The sequence below is a fragment of the Protopterus annectens genome, chromosome 9.part0, assembly GCF_019279795.1.
Source record: "Protopterus annectens isolate FY-2018-M chromosome 9.part0, PAN1.0, whole genome shotgun sequence".
Lineage (NCBI taxonomy): Eukaryota > Metazoa > Chordata > Ceratodontiformes > Protopteridae > Protopterus > Protopterus annectens.
In genome coordinates, this window is record NC_056743.1 from 863,015,930 (window position 1) to 863,035,388 (window position 19,459).

Below are 19,459 nucleotides of genomic sequence, written 5' to 3' on the forward strand. Positions count from 1 at the left end.
TAAAGGAGGTAACTCCACAGAACTTACAAACTACTGACTAATAGCAATATTATCCCCTTTAGCAAAAATCCTTGGAAAGTGCATACATTTCCAAATGTTAGACTACTTGCATACACATAAACTCCTGTCAAATAGTCAGCATAGTTTTTGCCCCTTCCATAGTCCCACCACTGCCCTTTTGTCCTTCACCAATACAGTAAACACTCATAGAAACAATGGTAAGTTTGTTTCTACCACATTTCTAGACCTATTAAAGGCCTTTCATATGGTTAGATATGTCATTCTTATCAAAGAACTATCTGAATTAGCACTTTCTCAATCCTCCATAGCCTGGTTCCAAAGCTATCTTGCTGGCCGTCAACAAGCAGTTCTGTGGAAACAAGAACTCTCACTCCTTCTTCCAGTCACTCTTGGTGTTCCCCAGAGTTCCATATTAGGCCCACTACTTTTCACTCTCTATACCAACAAGCTCTATTCCACCACTCCTAATGCATCTGTCATATAGTACGCTGATGATTCTGCATTAATTTGTGCAGCTTCCTCACTACAGGAACTTCGCACATTAACACAGGAATCACTCATCTCTATTGAATCATGGCTATCCAATATCCAACTTATACTAAACCCTGCTAAAACCAAAGTACTGCTCTTAAACCTACTAGGTCTATCTCATCAACTACCACCTTTCACATAATATCCAGCAACAAAACTACTATCTCCCCCACAGAGCATACCAAACTCCTAGGTGTATTGATTGATTACAATCTAAGATTTGATATTCACATCTCCCAGACCATCAAGAAAGTCCACAGAAATCTAGGTACCCACTATAGAAATAAACAATTCCTTACCCAACAATCAGAAGCAACCATAGTCCACACTCACCTTATTTCTACCCTCCTCTATGCCTCCCCTATTCTTACCAACCTTAGAAAATCAGACCTAGCTAAGCTCAACTCCTGCTACAACAAAATCGCTAGATTCTCCTCAGACTCTCCATTTAGAGCTCATCATTGCTCATCCGTGAAGCAGCTCAAGTGGCTGGAACTTCCCCAACTATTATACTACAATCAGCTCTCTCTGACCCATAAAAGTTTGTATCAACCTGAAAAAAACCCGCATTACAAAACCTACTTCTCCCCCACAGCAATAACAAGACTCTTCATTACAGTAACACATGTATGCTCATTGTAGCTAAATCTAATAATACAACACTATGTAAATAAAATCTGGAACAATCTACCCAGTCATATACCTACTATCACTTCTGTCAAAGGAAAAAACTTCAAAGACCAATACACGTAAGGTTCAGTTAAGGCACTTTTAATTGACTTGCTGCAAGGAGACAAAAACATGCAAATACAAGGATTTGTCTAACTACTAACAGGCAGTATGCTTATTCTTATACTATTTTACAAGACATGGCCTTCTAAGGCTGACGTAATCAAACACAACTTTCAGTATTGTTCTACAGCAGATGTTACTCAGATTTTCTGCTGACATGACTAGATTTGTGAGAAAGATTTTGAGAAAAACAACCTGGCCTTGGTGACCACTAATCCGTTTACAGGTGTCTATTGTACAGTGTTACATTTCAAGGTACTTTTCTAACTCAGATACAGGCAAATGATGATTGCGGTTCACATTTTCAAGCAGGCTTTGTACTAATTATCTATAACTTCTACAGCTGTGTATTTTCTCACAGCACAAGCGGAACTCCTTGCCTAAGTTTCATACAAGTAATATTGTTCTATTCATTATTTTCCTAACGCAAGCAGAAATCATCTGCTTCTCAGTAAATTTCCAAGGCACAAGCAAGATTTTAGCTAACAATACAAGGTCAGAAAGCATCTGCAGTTTGTACAGATTTATGCAGTATGAAATAGAATAAATGTATTAACCCTTTTCAAGCTCTAAATGTACTAAGCATATTACTAATACACACATTAATACATATTTTTCTAACATTTCCCCCCCTATTAATACTTTTATTCTACTTTCAAAATAAGCATAAACAGTTTGTTTTCTTCTCCTAAGCTCTTCCACTCAGGATTTGCAGTTAAGAGAGTCATTCAGTTTAAACTTATGAAAGCATTTTCAGTCTTTTAACAGTTCTTCAAACTCAGTACTTTGATATAAGATTTCAGAAACTGACATGTCTATAAAGTCTTTAATCAGTCTTTTCATGCAGGGGATACCACAACAAACACATACTCCCAGTAGGAGCATTCCTACACAAATGGTAATCAGGATGTTCATTAAGGTGGTACCCCACCCCCCAAACCATTTCTGGAAAAAGTCTGTCAATGGGTTTGGGCTTGGCTTGGTCATGGCCGACACTTGCTGAATTACCTCAAGATGATTGTCTATCTTGTGTTTATGGTCAGGAATATATGAACAGCATTCTTCTTGGATTAAAGCCCAAGTACCACCTCTCGCCGCTAGGGTGAAGTTGAGAGCCATACGGTTTTGGAGCACTACAGTTCTCATAGCATTCAGTTTATGATTCACCAATTCGAGAGCAGAAAATGTTGCATTGCTCATTACTTCGAGAAGTTTTGACAGTTTTCTCAGCTCCCAGATGGATTTCACTGCTCCATATGCTGGTAATATGCCTGCCCACGATATAACGCTATCACTCAAGTCCATGTATGTCAGTCCTTTGCCTATAGAATGATAGTCTTTCCAACGTGCATCGATTTGTCCTACTGGATTCACAGGTTTCTTGACGACCTCTCGGACATTTTGAAATTTTCCTCGAGGCAAAACTGCAGTGTGTCGTATGGCCAGAACCAGGTAACCCAAAAAACAACTGCCGGACCAATTCTCAGGTAACCATTTGTATGCCTTTCTACCACACACAAAATAACAATCCTCTACTTTAGTAGTAACTTTGCTATGAATATATACTCGCCCTGCATGAAACATTTTCCTATCAATTATAGACAGCTGTTTATAAAGAACAGAATTATGTTTTACTTCATCAATTGTTTTGTGTATCAATCCAAGAAATGAATCATAGTTTGTATTACAATAAAGATCTACATTGTTACCTTTAGTGTAACATTTATAAGGAACAGTCACATTGCAATTGCTCCAACCCACCTGAACAGTATCATTTTTATAAAAACACACAGTTCCCTTTTGTGGAACAGACAAGTGCAATGTTATTTTATCTTGTGATGTAATGGTTGAGGTATCATAAATCAAGTTCTCCCAGGTCTCATTGACCCTAGGGGACTGTAGTCATTAATAACCCCCTGTATGCTGTCAGCAAAGCTGTGCAAACCCAGCAATTCGAAACATTGAAAGTCTCAGCATACACATATTTAATTGCCTGGTAAGTGTTAAAGTTTGGATGCCAGTCTATGAGTAACACTTCACGTTTATTCAGTTCAGTCTGTGTGGCTGGGAAAAGGAAAGGCCACAACAAAAAGATTATTGTCACTAGTACAGTTAACAGGATGATTATGCAATACTTCTGAGGAAAGGGTTGTTCTGCATTCCTTTTTCTTCTGGACTCTATCATTTTTACTCTTGGCATGTAACAAGATTTTTGTCCAGTTCAAAGTTTTTAACTAATTTACAGTGCGTCAGGTGGATCCAGGAGGCACGCTCCGCAATTTTGACTGCAGTGGGTGTCGACAGAAGCCCTTGATATGGACCTTCCCACTTTGGTGATGCCCAATTCTTTTTCTTTACTGTCTTCAGCCAAATCCACGTTCTAGGGGGCACTGCCACTTCTGACGGTCTAGTTCATTCTTTATCTGAAACAGAATTTGACTGCAACAAATGTTTAGAATTTAAAAGATTTCGCATATACTCAGCTAATGTACTGTCAGCTTCCTGGTCTGCGGGCATGAGAGATTTCTACTGAGGTATATAATAAGCCCTTCCAAATAATTTTTCAAAAGGAGTCAATCCTTTTGCATTCAGAACAGTTCTCATGCTCAACAGTGCCAGGGGCAGACAGTACACCCAATTTCTCTGTGTTTCTACTATTAACTTCCTTAGCTTACTTTTTAAAATCCCATTATGCCTCTCTACTAGCCCTGCAGATTGTGGGTGATACGCACAATGATTTTTTAAAGAAATACCAAAATGTCTACTTAACTGTTGTATGGTCTGGTTTATGAAGTGTGTGCCGTTGTCACTGTAGATCCTTTCCGGAATGCCGAATCTAGGGATGATTTCTTTAACAAGGACTTTGGCCACAGTTGGAGCATCTGGATTTTTTGTCGGAAAGGCTTCCACCCATCTGGAAAACATATCTGCAATGACAAGACAATACTTCTTATTTTCACATTTATTCAATTCTATGAAATCCATACAGATAGTATGAAACGGATACGGTGGTGTAGGAAACTCCCTTGCTTGGGCTTCAACGCCCCTTGTGCATGATGTTTATTACAAACGTGGCATCGAATTTTTAGAGTAATTTGAGAAGCCATATGTCGTGAACACTTGGTTCACCAGCTGTACCATCCCCCCTGTTGAGACATGGCACTGCCCATGGCTCAACAAAGCTGCATATCTAAACAAATTAGATGGCAATATCGGTTTCCCTTCCTTAGAGATGTACAGCCCCTTTTCGAGAATTGCTCCTCGTTTTACCCATCTTTGTTTTTCAGCTTGAGTAGAAAGTGTCTGCATTGTCTTTAACATTTCTAAGTCTAAAATTTCAGAGGGTTGTAATTCCTCATTCAAAAGAAATGCTTCTGAAGCTGCTTGCTTTGCAGCTGTATCAGCTCTCGCATTACCTTTTGAAATCCTATCCTGTTGCTTGGTATGAGCTGTACATTTACAAATAGCTACTTTCTGAGGTAAGTGAATAGATTCTAAAAGATCTAAAATAAACTGTGCATGATTGATTGATTGATTTGCCAGTAGATGTTATCATTCCTCGATTTTTCCACTGTTGCGCAAAAACATGTACAGTAGAAAAAGCGTACTGGCTGTCAGTAAAAATGTTCACACATTTACCCTTTGCTAAGGTACATGCCCGTGTCAAGGCAATCAATTCTGCTGCCTGTGCAGATAAACTGTGTGGTAAAGATTTCGCTTCTATAATGTCTATGTCAGAAACTACTGCATATCCTACTAGGTTCTGTCCTGTAGGACCCCTTTTGCACGAGCCATCCACGTAGTATTTCACCTTGGCATCATCCAAGGGAACATCCGTAAGATCTTTTCTAGGCAGTGTCTTTTGCTCAATCACCTGCAGGCAGCTGTGTGGTGTGCCATCTGCAGGGGTTGGGAGCAAGGTAGAAGGGTTCAAAGTCGTACATCGTTCAATTGTCATATGAGGTTGGCTCAACAATATAGTCATACAGGAAAGATGCCTAGCAGGGGAAAGATATGCTACCTTCTCTTGCAGTAAAATAATTGCGACTGCATGAGGCACTCTCAATGTGAGAGTGTGGAACAACACTACTGAGGCCGAAGCCTGTACTGCCATTGCAGCTGCAACTACTGCTTGTACACAGTGAGGTAAAGACCGTGCCACTGGGTCCAGTTATGATGAATAATAAGCAATAGGGCATTGCTTGTCCCCATGCTGCTGTGTTAACACTGATGTCATATAACCTTGCTTACAATCTACAGTTTGGAAAAAACGTTTATGATAGTTTGGTAATCCCAAAACTAATGAGGACGCTATTAACTGTTTCAGTTTGCAAAAAGCAAATTCTGCTTCTGGTGTCCATTGTAACAAATCCTGTGCTGCCATAGGCTTTTTATAAATCAGGTTAGTCAGCGGTGCAAATTCCAAGGCATAGTTTGGAATCCAACTCCGACAAAAATTAGTCGTACCCAGGAAGGACATCATTTCCTTCTTGATATTGGGTTTTGGTGCTTGCAAATTCGCTATTTTTCTGTCCTCATCTAATGTCCGACCTTCCTTGGATATTACATATCCTAGGTATTTAACTTGTTTTTTCCAAAGCTGCAGTTTATTTTTGTTTACTTTATGTCCTTCAGTGGCTAAAAATTGTAATAGCGCTATGGTATCTTCTTTGCAATCTTGCTGGGTGGGGCCAGCCAGCAGGATATCATCAACATAAAGCAAAATCTGACTACCTCTTGGTGGGGTAAATCCTGCCAAGTTGCTTGCTATTTCTTGTGAGAATATCATTGGACTTTCACAATACCCCTGTGGTAGTCGCGTATATGTATACCTTTTCCCATGAAACGTGAATGCAAACCAATGCTGGCTGTCAGGGTGTATCGGTATTGAGAAGAATGCATTGCTGATATCTACCACAGAAAAATATTTTTATTGAGGTTTTAAATCATTCAACAGGGTGTGTGGGTCTGGCACCGTAGGTGCCCTTGGTATTACTGCGTCATTTAAAGCTTGTAAATCTTGGACCATACGCCACTCTCCATTCGCTTTCTTAACAGGAAATAAGGGTGTGTTACATGGTGAATCAGGTGATTCCACCAGCACCCCTTCCTTAAGTAAAGCTGCTATAATAGGTTTGATTCCTACCTCTGCATTTTTTCTTAAGGGATACTGTCTTTTTTTGTGGTCTAAATGCGGACTTTGGCGTAATAGTAACTGGTCCTGCTGTACGAATAAGTCCTACATCTGATTTTCCTGTTGACCAGAGAGTTTCTGGTATATTCTGTAAGGCATTCTCTTCCTCCTTCAATAGGAGTGCTAATCAGCTGTCCTTGCTTGACTGCAAGTGTACAGCTGGGTGGGTCTGAGTTATCCAATTCAACTTCTGCATTTGTATTCCCTGTTCTGACAGTTCTAACTCTGTTTCTCCCATCTCGTGACTCTTTCTCCCAAGTCTACCCATTTCACATTTTTGTCCTTAGTTAAGCTAACATGTGGTAATCGATTAAATTTGTAAAGTGCAAAGAACTCCTGGGGCAATGAACAGCTGACTACACTGTTCCCTTCTGTGTCCCAGTACAGATTATGCAATATCAGTCTGTTTGCACGATTTCTAAACAATTCTTGCTCATATTCCTTATCAGGTCCTGGTGTGTTACAATGATACAGAGTACAGTGCAACAAATGTTGTCTATCAATGTCAAGGGAGGGGAACTTGCTGATGGCTACATTCATCAACTCTTCGGTCACTGCCCCTGGACCAGTTGTAACCAAGTCCTGGCTGTACCAATAAAACATTTCACCCTCCGATTGCACTGCAAAGGTATCAGTTTGTCACTGTGCTTCCATACCCTGCATAGTCGGAACTACTGATATACCAAATAGCTGCATAAGGTCTCTGCCCAAGAGGTTTACTGGGCATTTTGCAGAAACAACAATTTTGCTTTTCTGGGTCAATCCTGAAACAGGATCAGTTATCACAATATTATGGGAGAGGGGCTCCCGATACAGCTGTCCATTAGCTGCTTTCACTAATATGTAATCAGGTGACTCTGAGTTCTCTGGCAGTTTGGAGGGATGTATCAGGGTCCGTGATGCCCCTGAGTCACACAAGAATCTGACTTCCCTCCCTTCTACCAGGATTGTAACTTCTGGTTTTGTGTCTGCTAAATAGAGCTCTAAGCTCAATAAAGCCAAATCCAATATCTCATTTTCTTCACTATCCGTGACTTCCTGCACTTCCTCTATTCTTCTGTCACATTCTCTACTCCCTCTATCACATACTCATTTGTCCTTTCTCTGCTGTCCCCTTCTAGTGATTCTTGACTATCATATAGTCATTACTCACCCTCCTTATCTTCCGTAGTTGCCTTCTTGTTTTTCTTGCAATCCCTTGCCAAATGTCCCTTTTTACCGCATTTGAAACATTCACCTCTTTTCTTTCGCCCTTCAAAGTCCTCTGATCGTTGATCAGATTGTTTGTTTCCCTGGGCATTTCTCTTGCCCTTTTTCCCGGACTGTACTACATAAACTTCTGCTCCATCTTCTACAGAAAATACTTGGGCTTTCTTTTTCTTTTTGCTATTAAAATGCCTTTCGGCATGCCTAGCATATTCAAGCAAAGACTGTAACCTGCTTGTACGATGATCTACCATGTGTTTTGTAATAAAACTACTTATGGGTGCAATACTGCCTTTCAAAAATACATTCTTTAACTGATGCTCATATGGGGAATCATGTGCCTGATCTTCAGGAACCTGCATTCCACAGTGGTTATTAAAACATTCTAATAGTGTGGCATAATATCTGTCAACAGTCTCGCCTTCTTGTTGGATGCATTGATTAATGCAAGTCCAGTCTGCCCTAGGCTTCCATTTCTCAGAGATTCGGTCTGTAAGACCTTTCACTCTGTTGTTTAACTCTGCGTTGTTATGTGGGAGGGGCTTGAATGCAGCGTCACTGGGATTCCATTCGCCACTAATCATGTGCCAATCTGGTCCTACAATTTGTCTGACTACTTTTTCTACCTCTTCTCCGTTTAAATTATAACTTAGCCTCATTCCTTGCAAATCTTCTAAGAACTTTCTAAAATTAACTTTTGGATGTGGAATTCCCTCAGTGGCTTTCCGGATGTCTTCCGGAGTCCAGGGTCTATACACTAGAATAATTGGGTCCTGACCTTCTTGCCCTGCCTGAGGATTAGGCACTTATATAAGTGGACATATTTCTTCTTCACTCATAGATTGTGAATTTCTACCCATTTGATACAACTCAATGTCCCCTTTTGAGTTTCCTGCCCGTGTTCGAGACCTGGTCTCGATGGGATCTCTAATAAACGGTTTTGCTTTTGTAGTATCTCTATTTACAGTGACAGCAGAATATCATGGGGGTGGACTAACTTGTTCACTTGCCTCATATTTTGGAAAGGGAGGTGGAGGGGCTGATGCTATTACTAAATTATTGTGCTCCTTATCTAAAAACATTGCTTTTGAATTATTATTCTTTTGTTCCCTTCGGTTTACTTCCTCAATCCACCTGTGTGCCTGAGGAATTCCTAATTGACGTTGCTTTTTTACCCGACCTCTAGAATCGGTTTTAAGCTGTTTGACAAGTTTGACAAGCGAGGATTTTTCTAGTTTACCATCAAATTCATACTTATTAACCCATTTTGAGTAGTATTTAATATTATCAGCATGCTGTGACTGCATGTATTTCGTGTCTTCAGTTAACGGTGGATTTTGGGACCTTTTTGTACAATTATTACCCATTTTCTTCTACTCTTTATCGTTACGTAACACCTTATTTTTAACGTGGTACCACAGATTTTGTTATAGTCTCTTCAGAATGACTGCCTACCTGCTCTGTTTCCCTGATCTATGACAAGACAGTAATCTTTCTGTCCCTGACTTATAAACAAAGTCTTAACAGAACAAATACAAATCTAGTCCCTGATCTAAAACAGAAAAAAGAAGGTAGATTCACCTTACCTGAGCCTTCATGATTGATCACCTGGTTCGAGTAAACCCGTCCTTCAGTCGCAGATCAGAAAGTGGCTGGCCTCTTTTGTATGACAATTCAGTCGGAGGGCTTTTCAAGTAAGAAGAACCGATGTGGTTTCTTCCCCATACGGTTTCAAGCCACCTGGCCTGTCTGATCCGAGGCGAAGTGAGGATTTCCGGTCCGAAGGACCAATCTGTCAAAGGAAAAAACTTCAAAGACCAATACACATAAGGTTCAGTTAAGGCACTTTTAATTGACTTGCTGCAAGGAGACAAAAACATGCAAATACAAGGATTTGTCTAACTACTAACAGGAAGTATGCTTATTCTTATGCTATTTTACAAGACATGGCCTTCTAAGGCTGACGTAATCAAACACAACTTTCAATATTGTTCTACAGCAGATGTTACTCAGGTTTTCTGCTGACATGACTAGATTTGTGAGAAACCTTTTTGAGAAAAACAACTTGGCCTTGGTGACCACTAATCCGTTTACAGGCGTCTATTGTACAGTGTTACATTTCAAGGTACTTTTCTAACTCAGATACAGGCAAATGCTGATTGCGGTTCACATTTTCAAGCAGGCTTTGTACTAATTATCTATAACTTCTACAACTGTGTATTTTCTCACAGCACAAGCGGAACTCCCTGTCTAAGTTTCATACAAGTAGTATTGTTCTATTCATTATTTTCCTAATGCAAGCAGAAATCATCTGCTTCTCAGTAAATTTCCAAGGCACAAGCAAGATTTTAGCTAACAATACAAGGTCAGAAAGCATCTGCAGTTTGTACAGATTTATGCAGTATGAAATAGAATAAATGTGTTAACCCTTTTCAAGCTCTAAATGCACTAAGCATATTACTAATACACACATTAATACATATTTTTCTAACAACTTCCTTCACACAGTTTAAACAAATCATTAAAAACCCATCTCATTAATAACTGGATTTGCTCTTGTACTACACGAGGTTAGACCCTCCTCCATTACGCTCACCACTCCTAAGCTTTCCTGAAAATTCTTATACCTCTCAGTGTATAACTAGGTCACTGTCCTAAGATTGTAGATATACTTACAATATGAGACTTTGTTCTGGTTTACACTTTAACTATCTTATGCAACTGCTGCTATACACGTCACTCCAGCAATTATATTGATGTTCCGTTAGACTTGAACCTGTAGTAGTGATGTATAATCTCTCTGTTTGGACTAATAGTGTTGTTATGTCTGTATTTGTTACTTCAGCTATGACTAACTGCTTTAGACTGTTATTTTTTCTTTGCAAAACTTGTAAGATGCTATATACTGTTTGTTTTTGACTGTAATTGTAACTGTAATTTTCTCTTTGCTAAATTGGTAATAATCTATATACTGTTTGTTTTTATGATTTGTGGAGCTTTTCTCCCCTGACCTCCACTTAAAATGGACCTGTGTCCAGTGGACTATCCCGGTTAACAAATGTAAAATAAAATAAAATGATAAATAAATAAATAAATAAATAAATAAATAAAATAATAAATAAATAAATAAAAGCTAGGCCAATGTTTTAAATCAGCAGTCTTTCATTTGTATTGTGGTGGGTAGTATGCTTCTCAAGGCTAGGTTCATACCTGCCTTAAACTTATTCCGAGAGCGCCATCCTGTTTGTCTTCATATAGTCCAGGGAAGTATGTCTGAAGTAATTTATACTCATGTGCATTATGACTGTGTCATATGTGTCCTTGTGGTGAAAGGATTTAAGTGCCTGCATGATGTGATGAATCCTGACCCACAACTGACCATGACCTTGCACAGCCTGGTGAGTGGTGCATCAGTGTGTCTCACTATGGAGTTTAAAATAAAACAAAGTGTAATACAATAAGGGCAAAACTAAATCAATCAATAAATTAATCAATCAATGAATAAATAAAGTAAGTAAGCATCCAAACCCTAATGAAAAAATCCAGTCCAAAATCCAATGCAGTCTCACAGCATCTGCTGTCACAAACTACCTTCTAGTTAGAAGGGGGTACATCATACCTCTCAACCATACCAAATTTCTCGGTATTTACCGGTTCCGAGGGCAAAATAATGGGGTGCCACAAATTTCTGTGTGGCCCCTTCAATTCCCAATTTTTTAAAATTTTTATTTACTGGGGGCAGTTCAGACAGTTGTTTAACGAGCAAGCATGTTGTGTCAACACCCATTAGACACTTTCACTACAGTTTAGTTCAAGTGAAATCCGGTCATAATCCAGTTATATATCCGTAAAGCTTCATGTGGAGTCTTTTTCCAACTTCATATTTAATTCAGTGGCAATCTTACTTTACAATTTTGTACCTGCAATTATGACAATAACCTGTATAGGAACGGAAGTCGAAACTACCACAAATAGTACTGAAATGTAGTTTTACCTTGTTTGAGAAGCACTGGCCGTATCTTTCAAATGTTCCCAATTGAATCAGTAAATGTGTGTGTGTGTGTGTTGCTCTTTATATATAGCTGCTCTGCTCTCTGTCTAATTTGGTGGACAGATATACTTCTACATCTTATGTATGGGGAATTACAGCTGCATTAAGAATCTTAAACAGAAGGTGGAGCAAGAATGAACTATAATGAGAGAAGAAAAGCCAGACACGATATACTGGAAAAAAGGCTGAAGCTTAGTCTGCCTGCTACTGCAGCTTCTTCCAGAAGAATAGTAGCTGAGGGCTATCTTTGGCTGCCAGTCAGGGACCCTCTGTGATGGAGGTATTTATTATTTCTTTCTTTCTTTACGTTTACACCCGGCAATGCAAACTTTAAGCATTCGCTCCTTACTTTTAATGTCTAGCTGGCAGCCTGTGCATCCAAGTGTTTCATTCATTTGCTGTAACCTGCTAAAGAGATGTATGTCAAACCGATTACCCAGCGCTGACCAATTAAATATGTCACTAAAAGATGCAGCTGTAGACGTCACCATCACAGAGTACAGTGCAGAACAATTAGCAGGCATTAAAACAGAGTTGGACATACTAACAATCATTACAGAGAATTTTAGAGAAAAAGATATGAAATCACAGCTCACAGCTGCTTTTTCTACCAGCTGCGTAAGTTAATACTATTTAGAAGGGCCAGTATTTGAGGCCTTTCTCCATTAGTATGCGTTGTATTCGAAATTCGCACCTTTCGCAGTGGTAAAAGGTTGAGAAAGCCACCAGCTGTGAATGCATTTTTTTATTTTTCTTTTCTTGGAAGCTTATCTGTAGTTCAGTAGACATACCCATTGTATTGGCAGCTTATCTTTATACCCACCATTTTGAAAATCAAAGGTGTTAATACTTGCTTGCTGTGAATTTTACATTATACAGTATGCATACGGTATACAAAATCAGAAATCCTTATCTGTCCCTTTAAGGTTTGTAATGTTGTATTTAATACGATATTATACAAGTGTTTACTGCCATAACTGGTGTAACTATTTGAAGTAACAAGTGCAGGGTGGGTAAGATAGGAAGTGTTAAGATAGTTAAACTCATTTCAAGCTTAAAGTGTCACTTTTAAAGCTTAACGTACATTTTAAGTTTGAGTATTTTGACACTGCGTAAGTATTATTTGCTAGCAAGGGTTATAATACAACTTCTTGCATTGCTGGTTTCTTTCTTTTACTTTGGGTGCCGCATTTAGTGCATTTGGGTAATTTTTCTATTTTCACTTTGTGAGCAAACCTCATTTGACGTTGACACTGCAGTTATTTGTACATTTGCAAGCTGTGGAATGTTTACATATTTTCTTGAGCATGTATCTTGCATAGCTTGGTGTTCTCAATGTTAAAATACCTCTTGCTTATAGATATTTTTGCAACTTTCTGAGTAGCAGCCATAGTTTGCATTATGTACCCATAAATTGCATTTGCTGTATGTTCTATTACGTGTTTCAAATTTTTGCATCATGTAATATTTTTTAAATGGATATATTTGTACAAATGGATCGAGAATTTTAATAAGTTGCATGACACGTTGCATTGTAGATTTTGTGCCCTCATTTTAAATTTAGATACCCATGATTGTTCTGATATTTTAATAGGTTCACAGTGATAAAAGTATTGACTGTGTCCCTCTTGGACAGGGGCAATTGATGCTGATCATGGAAATAAGGGTGGAACTTGGCAAATCTTGTAAGGACCCTATCACCATTAGCCTAGTAACTTCCTATGCTCCTATCTTATCTTTGGACCCATGGCTGGGGGCTTGGCAGAGAATACAAAAAAAAAAAAAAAACGCCAAAGTTCATACTGTATACATTGTGTGCGTTATCCACTTTTTTTGTTTGTTTGCCTTTGATATCTCAGTGAAAGCTATATGTGATCACATTAACTTAACAGATCTACTTGTATTATCCACATGCAGTGTGCTGTAAAACTTAAATCTGAACAATCTGTATTTTTTTGCTGTAATCAGAGACTGAGCTGAATATGCCAAATGATGTATTCATGAAGTACTGGGAAATATACAGTTTGCATTACATGTGTAAATATCACTATTAGTTTACTTGCAGTAAGTTGAGGCCGCAGTGGTGCAGTGGTTAGTGTTGTCACCTCACAGCAAGAGGTTCTCCCATTCAATTCTCAGCTGGAGCACCTTCTGTGTGGAGTCTGCATGTCCTCCCTGCGGTCGAGTGACATTAAAGACATGAAGGTAGGTGCATCTGCAAATGGGTGTGCCTTCTTTGAAGGTTGGGTGTCAGGCTGGCAACTCGGCACTGTAAAAATCCACTGCCAATCATTAGCAGACCGGAGTTCTGCTGTGGTGACCCCTAACCGGGAAAAGCTGAAAGACTTTCAGTTTACTTGCTGTAAGTTGTAGTGGAAGCAGTGGTATTGACTTTTATAAGATGCTGTTAGAAGATGTACTAGTTAAGAGTGTAACTAGGGACCTGACACTACTTTGTGCAGGCTGCAAGGAAATTTATAGACTTGCTTACACAGAGTTTAGGAGTACATTTTACTACAGATCATGCCTGTCACCTATTACTATCTATGCAAGGTTAACAATTTAGTAATGTAAGTAGCTTTAAAGAGGCGGGGCAGATATTGGACTTTCCCTGGCCCCATAGAATGTGACTTGCATGGGTAAAGCCTTCTCTCTTTAACCGAGAAATTAGCAAACAATCCAAATACAAAAATAATGTGGGAAGGGGTGCCAGCAATCAGGGACAGATTTTTAAATATTGTTCTTAAAACATAGAAAGCTGATAGAACAATATTTGTATTAGCATGTATTTTCTGAAGGTTATGAAGTCTGAAATTCAAATGTCTACTCAAATATCTGTCATTATATAGTGACATCAATTAATCATGCGTTTGCAGCCTACAAGGGTACTTTAAGATGTTGCTCACTGATGAATTTTTTTGATGTGGCTGGAATATAATAACAAAAGCTATAATCTCTGTACATATGAATGCAGTTGATGAGGAAAGAGCCTATTTTTCTTTGTGTAGTCTATATTTAACATTTTGGAAATGTAAAACGTTTCTTATATTTGCATACTGCAATTGAAATGGATAACAAAAGGCAGCATTTGTATATATAGTGACCACAAAAAAAAAAAAAAAAACAATAGTTAATTTCCTAATAGATAAAACTTATATTTGCTTAGTAATCATAGAAGCTACTTGCTTAAGAAGTTGCAGTGCAATAATGGTATATTTTTGTTTTCTGTTGTAGTACAACCTAGCAGAATATTAAGACTTGCTAACGATTGTTAAAACCTTATACATGTGGTATATGAGCACAGATCGCTGCTGTTTTTAGCTGCAAGCATACCTCTCAACTTCCTAACACATGAAATCTGCATAAAGCCTTAAATAATGGGGAGCAAAAACCGAAAAAATAGGGGCAGATTTTAAATACTGTTCTTATAAACTTAGAATGTTGTTAGAATAACAGGTTTTGTGTTAGTTTGCTTTTTCTGAAGGCTATTTGTTGCTTTATATTTTGTCTTCTTCAATTTGCATTTGAATGTTTGTATCCCACAATTCCTCTGGAGTGGGTGGAGTTGCATAATTATGTATGCACAGTTTTATGTTAATCACCATAGAGATTTGTATCTATTTTTCATGGGCCTTTTCTCCAGATTTTTGATATTTCCAGGTTGAGAGGTATGGGGTACATGCATGGAATTACACGAGTCTATATTCAGTCTGATTGTATTCTCATTATGCACATAATACATGTCTCTTGGATCCTTATTCTACAAACTACATGTCTGAAGTTAAAGGGGAAGATCCACTCTGTTAATGTTCAACCCTCTTACTGCATTTCAGACCTTTTGCCTCTCTCCCTTTGGTCTGTCCTAACTTGTGATCCACAGAGTAAAAAGGCACACAATTAATGTTCATCCAGACTGATGTGGGATACACCCTTTTCCCAGTTATAGACACTGATGTTTTGAAGTATTGAGAAATATGCATTAAGACTTAATGATGAGGTTTAACAAAATGCTTACCTAAACTTTCTATAAGTCTCAGCCAAACAGGGACACGTCCATACCTGTATTTATACCTAAAACTTCTCCACACACTGTGAGGAAGAGGCATCCTGCCTATAAGGTATTTAGAGTCTGTAGATATCCACGGCCAGGTTTTAGCTATTGGTCACTTTATAATCAGGCCACTGGTGCTTCTCTCCCCTCAAATGGGTAGGGGCACTATTACTGTCTCTCTGGTGCCAAGATTCATGATGTGACAAGGATCCTTAGGTCTCTTCACTCCCTCAAGTATAACATGAACTAACACCTTCCCACATCAGAGTGAACAACCTTAGATGATCAATCTTAAGGGATATGCAAAGAGACATAATAAAGTTTTCCATGCATGCATCTCATGCAAGAGAGAAACACTTGATTTGAGCAGCACTTTGCCATCTCTGAGAATGATGGCACAGTTCAAAGGTAAAATAATTAACAATTAGCAAGTTAACTGATGCAACTAATTTGCCTTTAAATTGCATTTCCCATGACTGCAGAAACTGCTTTTATTGGCTGCAGCAATTTCCACAAGAACAGAATAAGATTTCTGAATCCTGCCCAGTGACTGGATGTGAGTGTGAGTGTGTAGTTTCTTGTTCTTTCTATCACTTGTAGAGTTATTAAAGTTTCACATGTCTGAAATGGAATATCTCTTACTGTAACATTTTTCTTTACAGTCTACACCCACAAACAATGTGAAGCTTTGCTTTCACTTCTTTTCAGTGCCACCTTGAATATTAGGTTTCAATCTCTTTTCACCTATCAAATTAATCAATCACCCATTTCAACTATTAATGGAACCCATCAACTCACCACAAAACAACTCACTCACTAAACTACTCATGTGTCATCACATCATCTCCATTCCCCCATTCATCATTCACAATTTCCACACACTCATTCACTTCCACAACACAAAGACAAAAGACCCATACATCCATGATCTCCACACAGAATAGATGACCTCCCCAAATGATGCAAAACTGGCCAAAAGTGGCCCTCAAGCTCAATGCCAAAAAGCTCTTTTTATCCCTTTGGGTAAAAGTTTGTTATCCATGAACTACCACATGGATGGTAGTCTGTTAACGCCGGATATGTAATAGAGACCTTGGGAACCAGGTGGACCTTGGGTAGTCTCCTTGATGCACATCTAATTTTGATACATCACATTCCTCACACGGTGCACAACCTCATCACAAAAGGTTTCAAAAGAGGGAAAAAACAGGAAAAAAGCTACCCACACTCCATTACACGACACTATTATACCCACTTTAGAGTAGACAGCCTTGTAGCAGTAAACTGCACCTGGACAGCTGCAAGAAGAAGAAGACAAAGAAGGAAAAGAGACCTGAACAGACACTGACACTCAGAAACGCCCTCAAAACTCCAGCTAACTTATGTAGCTACTCTCTTACTCCAAACTGCCTAACGATCCTCTGCCTAACATATAAAGCTATGTTAAACCCAGAGCTGGCTGGACATGCTACACCTAAAGAAATCCTCTAACCTACATGCTACATGGACCCAAACCCAAAACTCACCACAACAGGACATGCTGGAGGGATAGAGTCCTGTCCCAGAGAGAGACTTCCTATACTCTGGAACAAGCTAACCATCCATGTCAAGCAAAGTTCCTCATTATCACTCTTCAAGAAAAATCTTGAGTGGATGGGAAATAGGAAATACACCCTGGGGGCTCACTGTGGGCTCTGCTTGACACAGGGCACAGAAAAAAATTTCTGGGGTGGGTAAGTGCTAGGAACCTTGTTGGCAAGGCTTACTTAGGCCTTGGGCTGATAGCCTAGTACCTACCTATGAACCTTCCCATTTCAGGATTTTGAATTTGTTCATTTGTACTTTAAAATGACAGACATATATAGACCATCTTTAAAGTGAATTGCCATAGTTTGTATCAGGAAAGAAATAAGTTTGAATCCCATTAAAACTGGTTGGTTCTCTGGTATAGCTGGATAAAGCCTTGACTGTGATGCAGATGAGCCCAATTTGGTTAGAAGTCCAGAAGATGGAGGATCTTACCCTTTAGCATGAGATTGAATGTCTGACTCTGGCTCACCCATTCTCAGGGGATGGAGACAGTAGAGCAAGGAGGACAGCATGCAGAATATGTGAAGGGGATATAAATTTGACCTGCTAAGCTGTAGCTGACAAGCACTAGCCTTTGTGGGCAGGAACCATGGGTACAAGAAGGAAAAGGTATAGCAGGCCATTGTGGATATGGGTGAGCACATCAGTTTCCATGGGGAGAGACTTAAGCCCTATGCAGAAAACTCTGATGTCTGCCTGGATGATGTTCTTCCACATGTAACCCCAAAGAGAAAGAAAGGAACAAATGTATAATGGGAGAGCTGTTGATGGCAGCCAGCAGAGGCAAAGCAAATATTAAAAAAAGAACTCATTAAAAATGATGTTATATTACACTAAAAATTAGAGCTTAAAGCATGTGTCAAAATAAGTAGTGAGCAGATCTTTCTAAAACAGTCACTTTGTATACTGTGCCTGGGTGTATTTGATGCTTGCTAAGTTTTATTACTGATGCATTTTTTAAATGAAGCACAGCTCTTGAGGTTTGTACTCTAACTTCCCAGTGGATGCATCCTCCGTCTTTTTGACAAGGTCAGGTTACATCCTCACATAACAAAGAAATGTTCATATTTCTAGAACAATTTATTATGAAAAGTGTAAATGGCAAAATGTTCAGCACAAACTAATCTTTGCACTGGCAGCATTTGTTAGAGTCTAGGTCTTAATCTGGATTGTAAAAGTCACAGTAAACACAGTAAATATTCATTTTAAAATGCTTTGTAAACAACTTACAATACCCCCGTAACTACTCAAGATACATACATGCTGTTTGCAAACTTTTGTTCATCTAACTGTGAAATTCCTTATGAGTTTTTGAAATATGAAAATTATGATGATATAAATAATTTATGAATAACTTCTAATATCCCCTTAACTGTGCTAAACAGAAGTTAAGTATAAATGCATTTGAGCGTATACTTCAATAGCCTATATGTTGCATGTTTTTGCAGTAACTATATAAAGAAGTAATATGATTCTAGAGAAACACCTTGAGGTGTCACCAGGTTGAGTTAAGTATCATAGCTAGAGCAAAGAAACTAGAATAACTTAAGCAGACCCTTCCATTGTGTGATGAAACTACATTGAATTATAGCATATTGACTTTCTGTGACACAAACAATTCTTAAACAATGTGCATACTCACGCCAAAACACCGTGTCTGGCCTGTCAAAGGCTGGGTGCTCCACAGTGCAACTGTAAATGTCTTCTTCATCTGGGATGAAAGTCAAGTATGAAAACCTTTCAAATGTAAATTCCTTCCTGGGGTAAAAATCTGTTGTCTGAATTCCTTCCTCCACTGGAATTCCATTCTTTGACCAGGTGATATTAACGACACTAGGGAAGAGGCCATTTGCAGAACATATGAGGGTGTTGGGCTTTCCAAGCTGCACTGGTTGTATGGGGTACACTTCCACATGTGGTGGTACTGAAAAAGAGAATAGAAAGTCATATACTTTTTGTTCTTAGCACAAGGAAACATATTCTGTGAAGTTACACAACCATAATATTTCAGCTTCAGTAAAAT

The 19,459-nt window shown here is 38.8% G+C and overlaps 1 protein-coding gene across 1 annotated transcript in view; it reads right to left on the reverse strand.

Moving 5' to 3' along the window:
- LOC122810600 (HLA class II histocompatibility antigen, DP alpha 1 chain-like) overlaps window positions 1-19,459 on the reverse strand; it is a 47,858-nt gene that overhangs the window by 7,283 nt on the left and 21,116 nt on the right. The window contains exon 3 of the mRNA XM_044082176.1: window positions 19,079-19,360. Within this exon, the coding sequence (XP_043938111.1) occupies window positions 19,079-19,360 (282 nt within the window). The remainder of the gene's footprint in view (window positions 1-19,078; window positions 19,361-19,459) is intronic.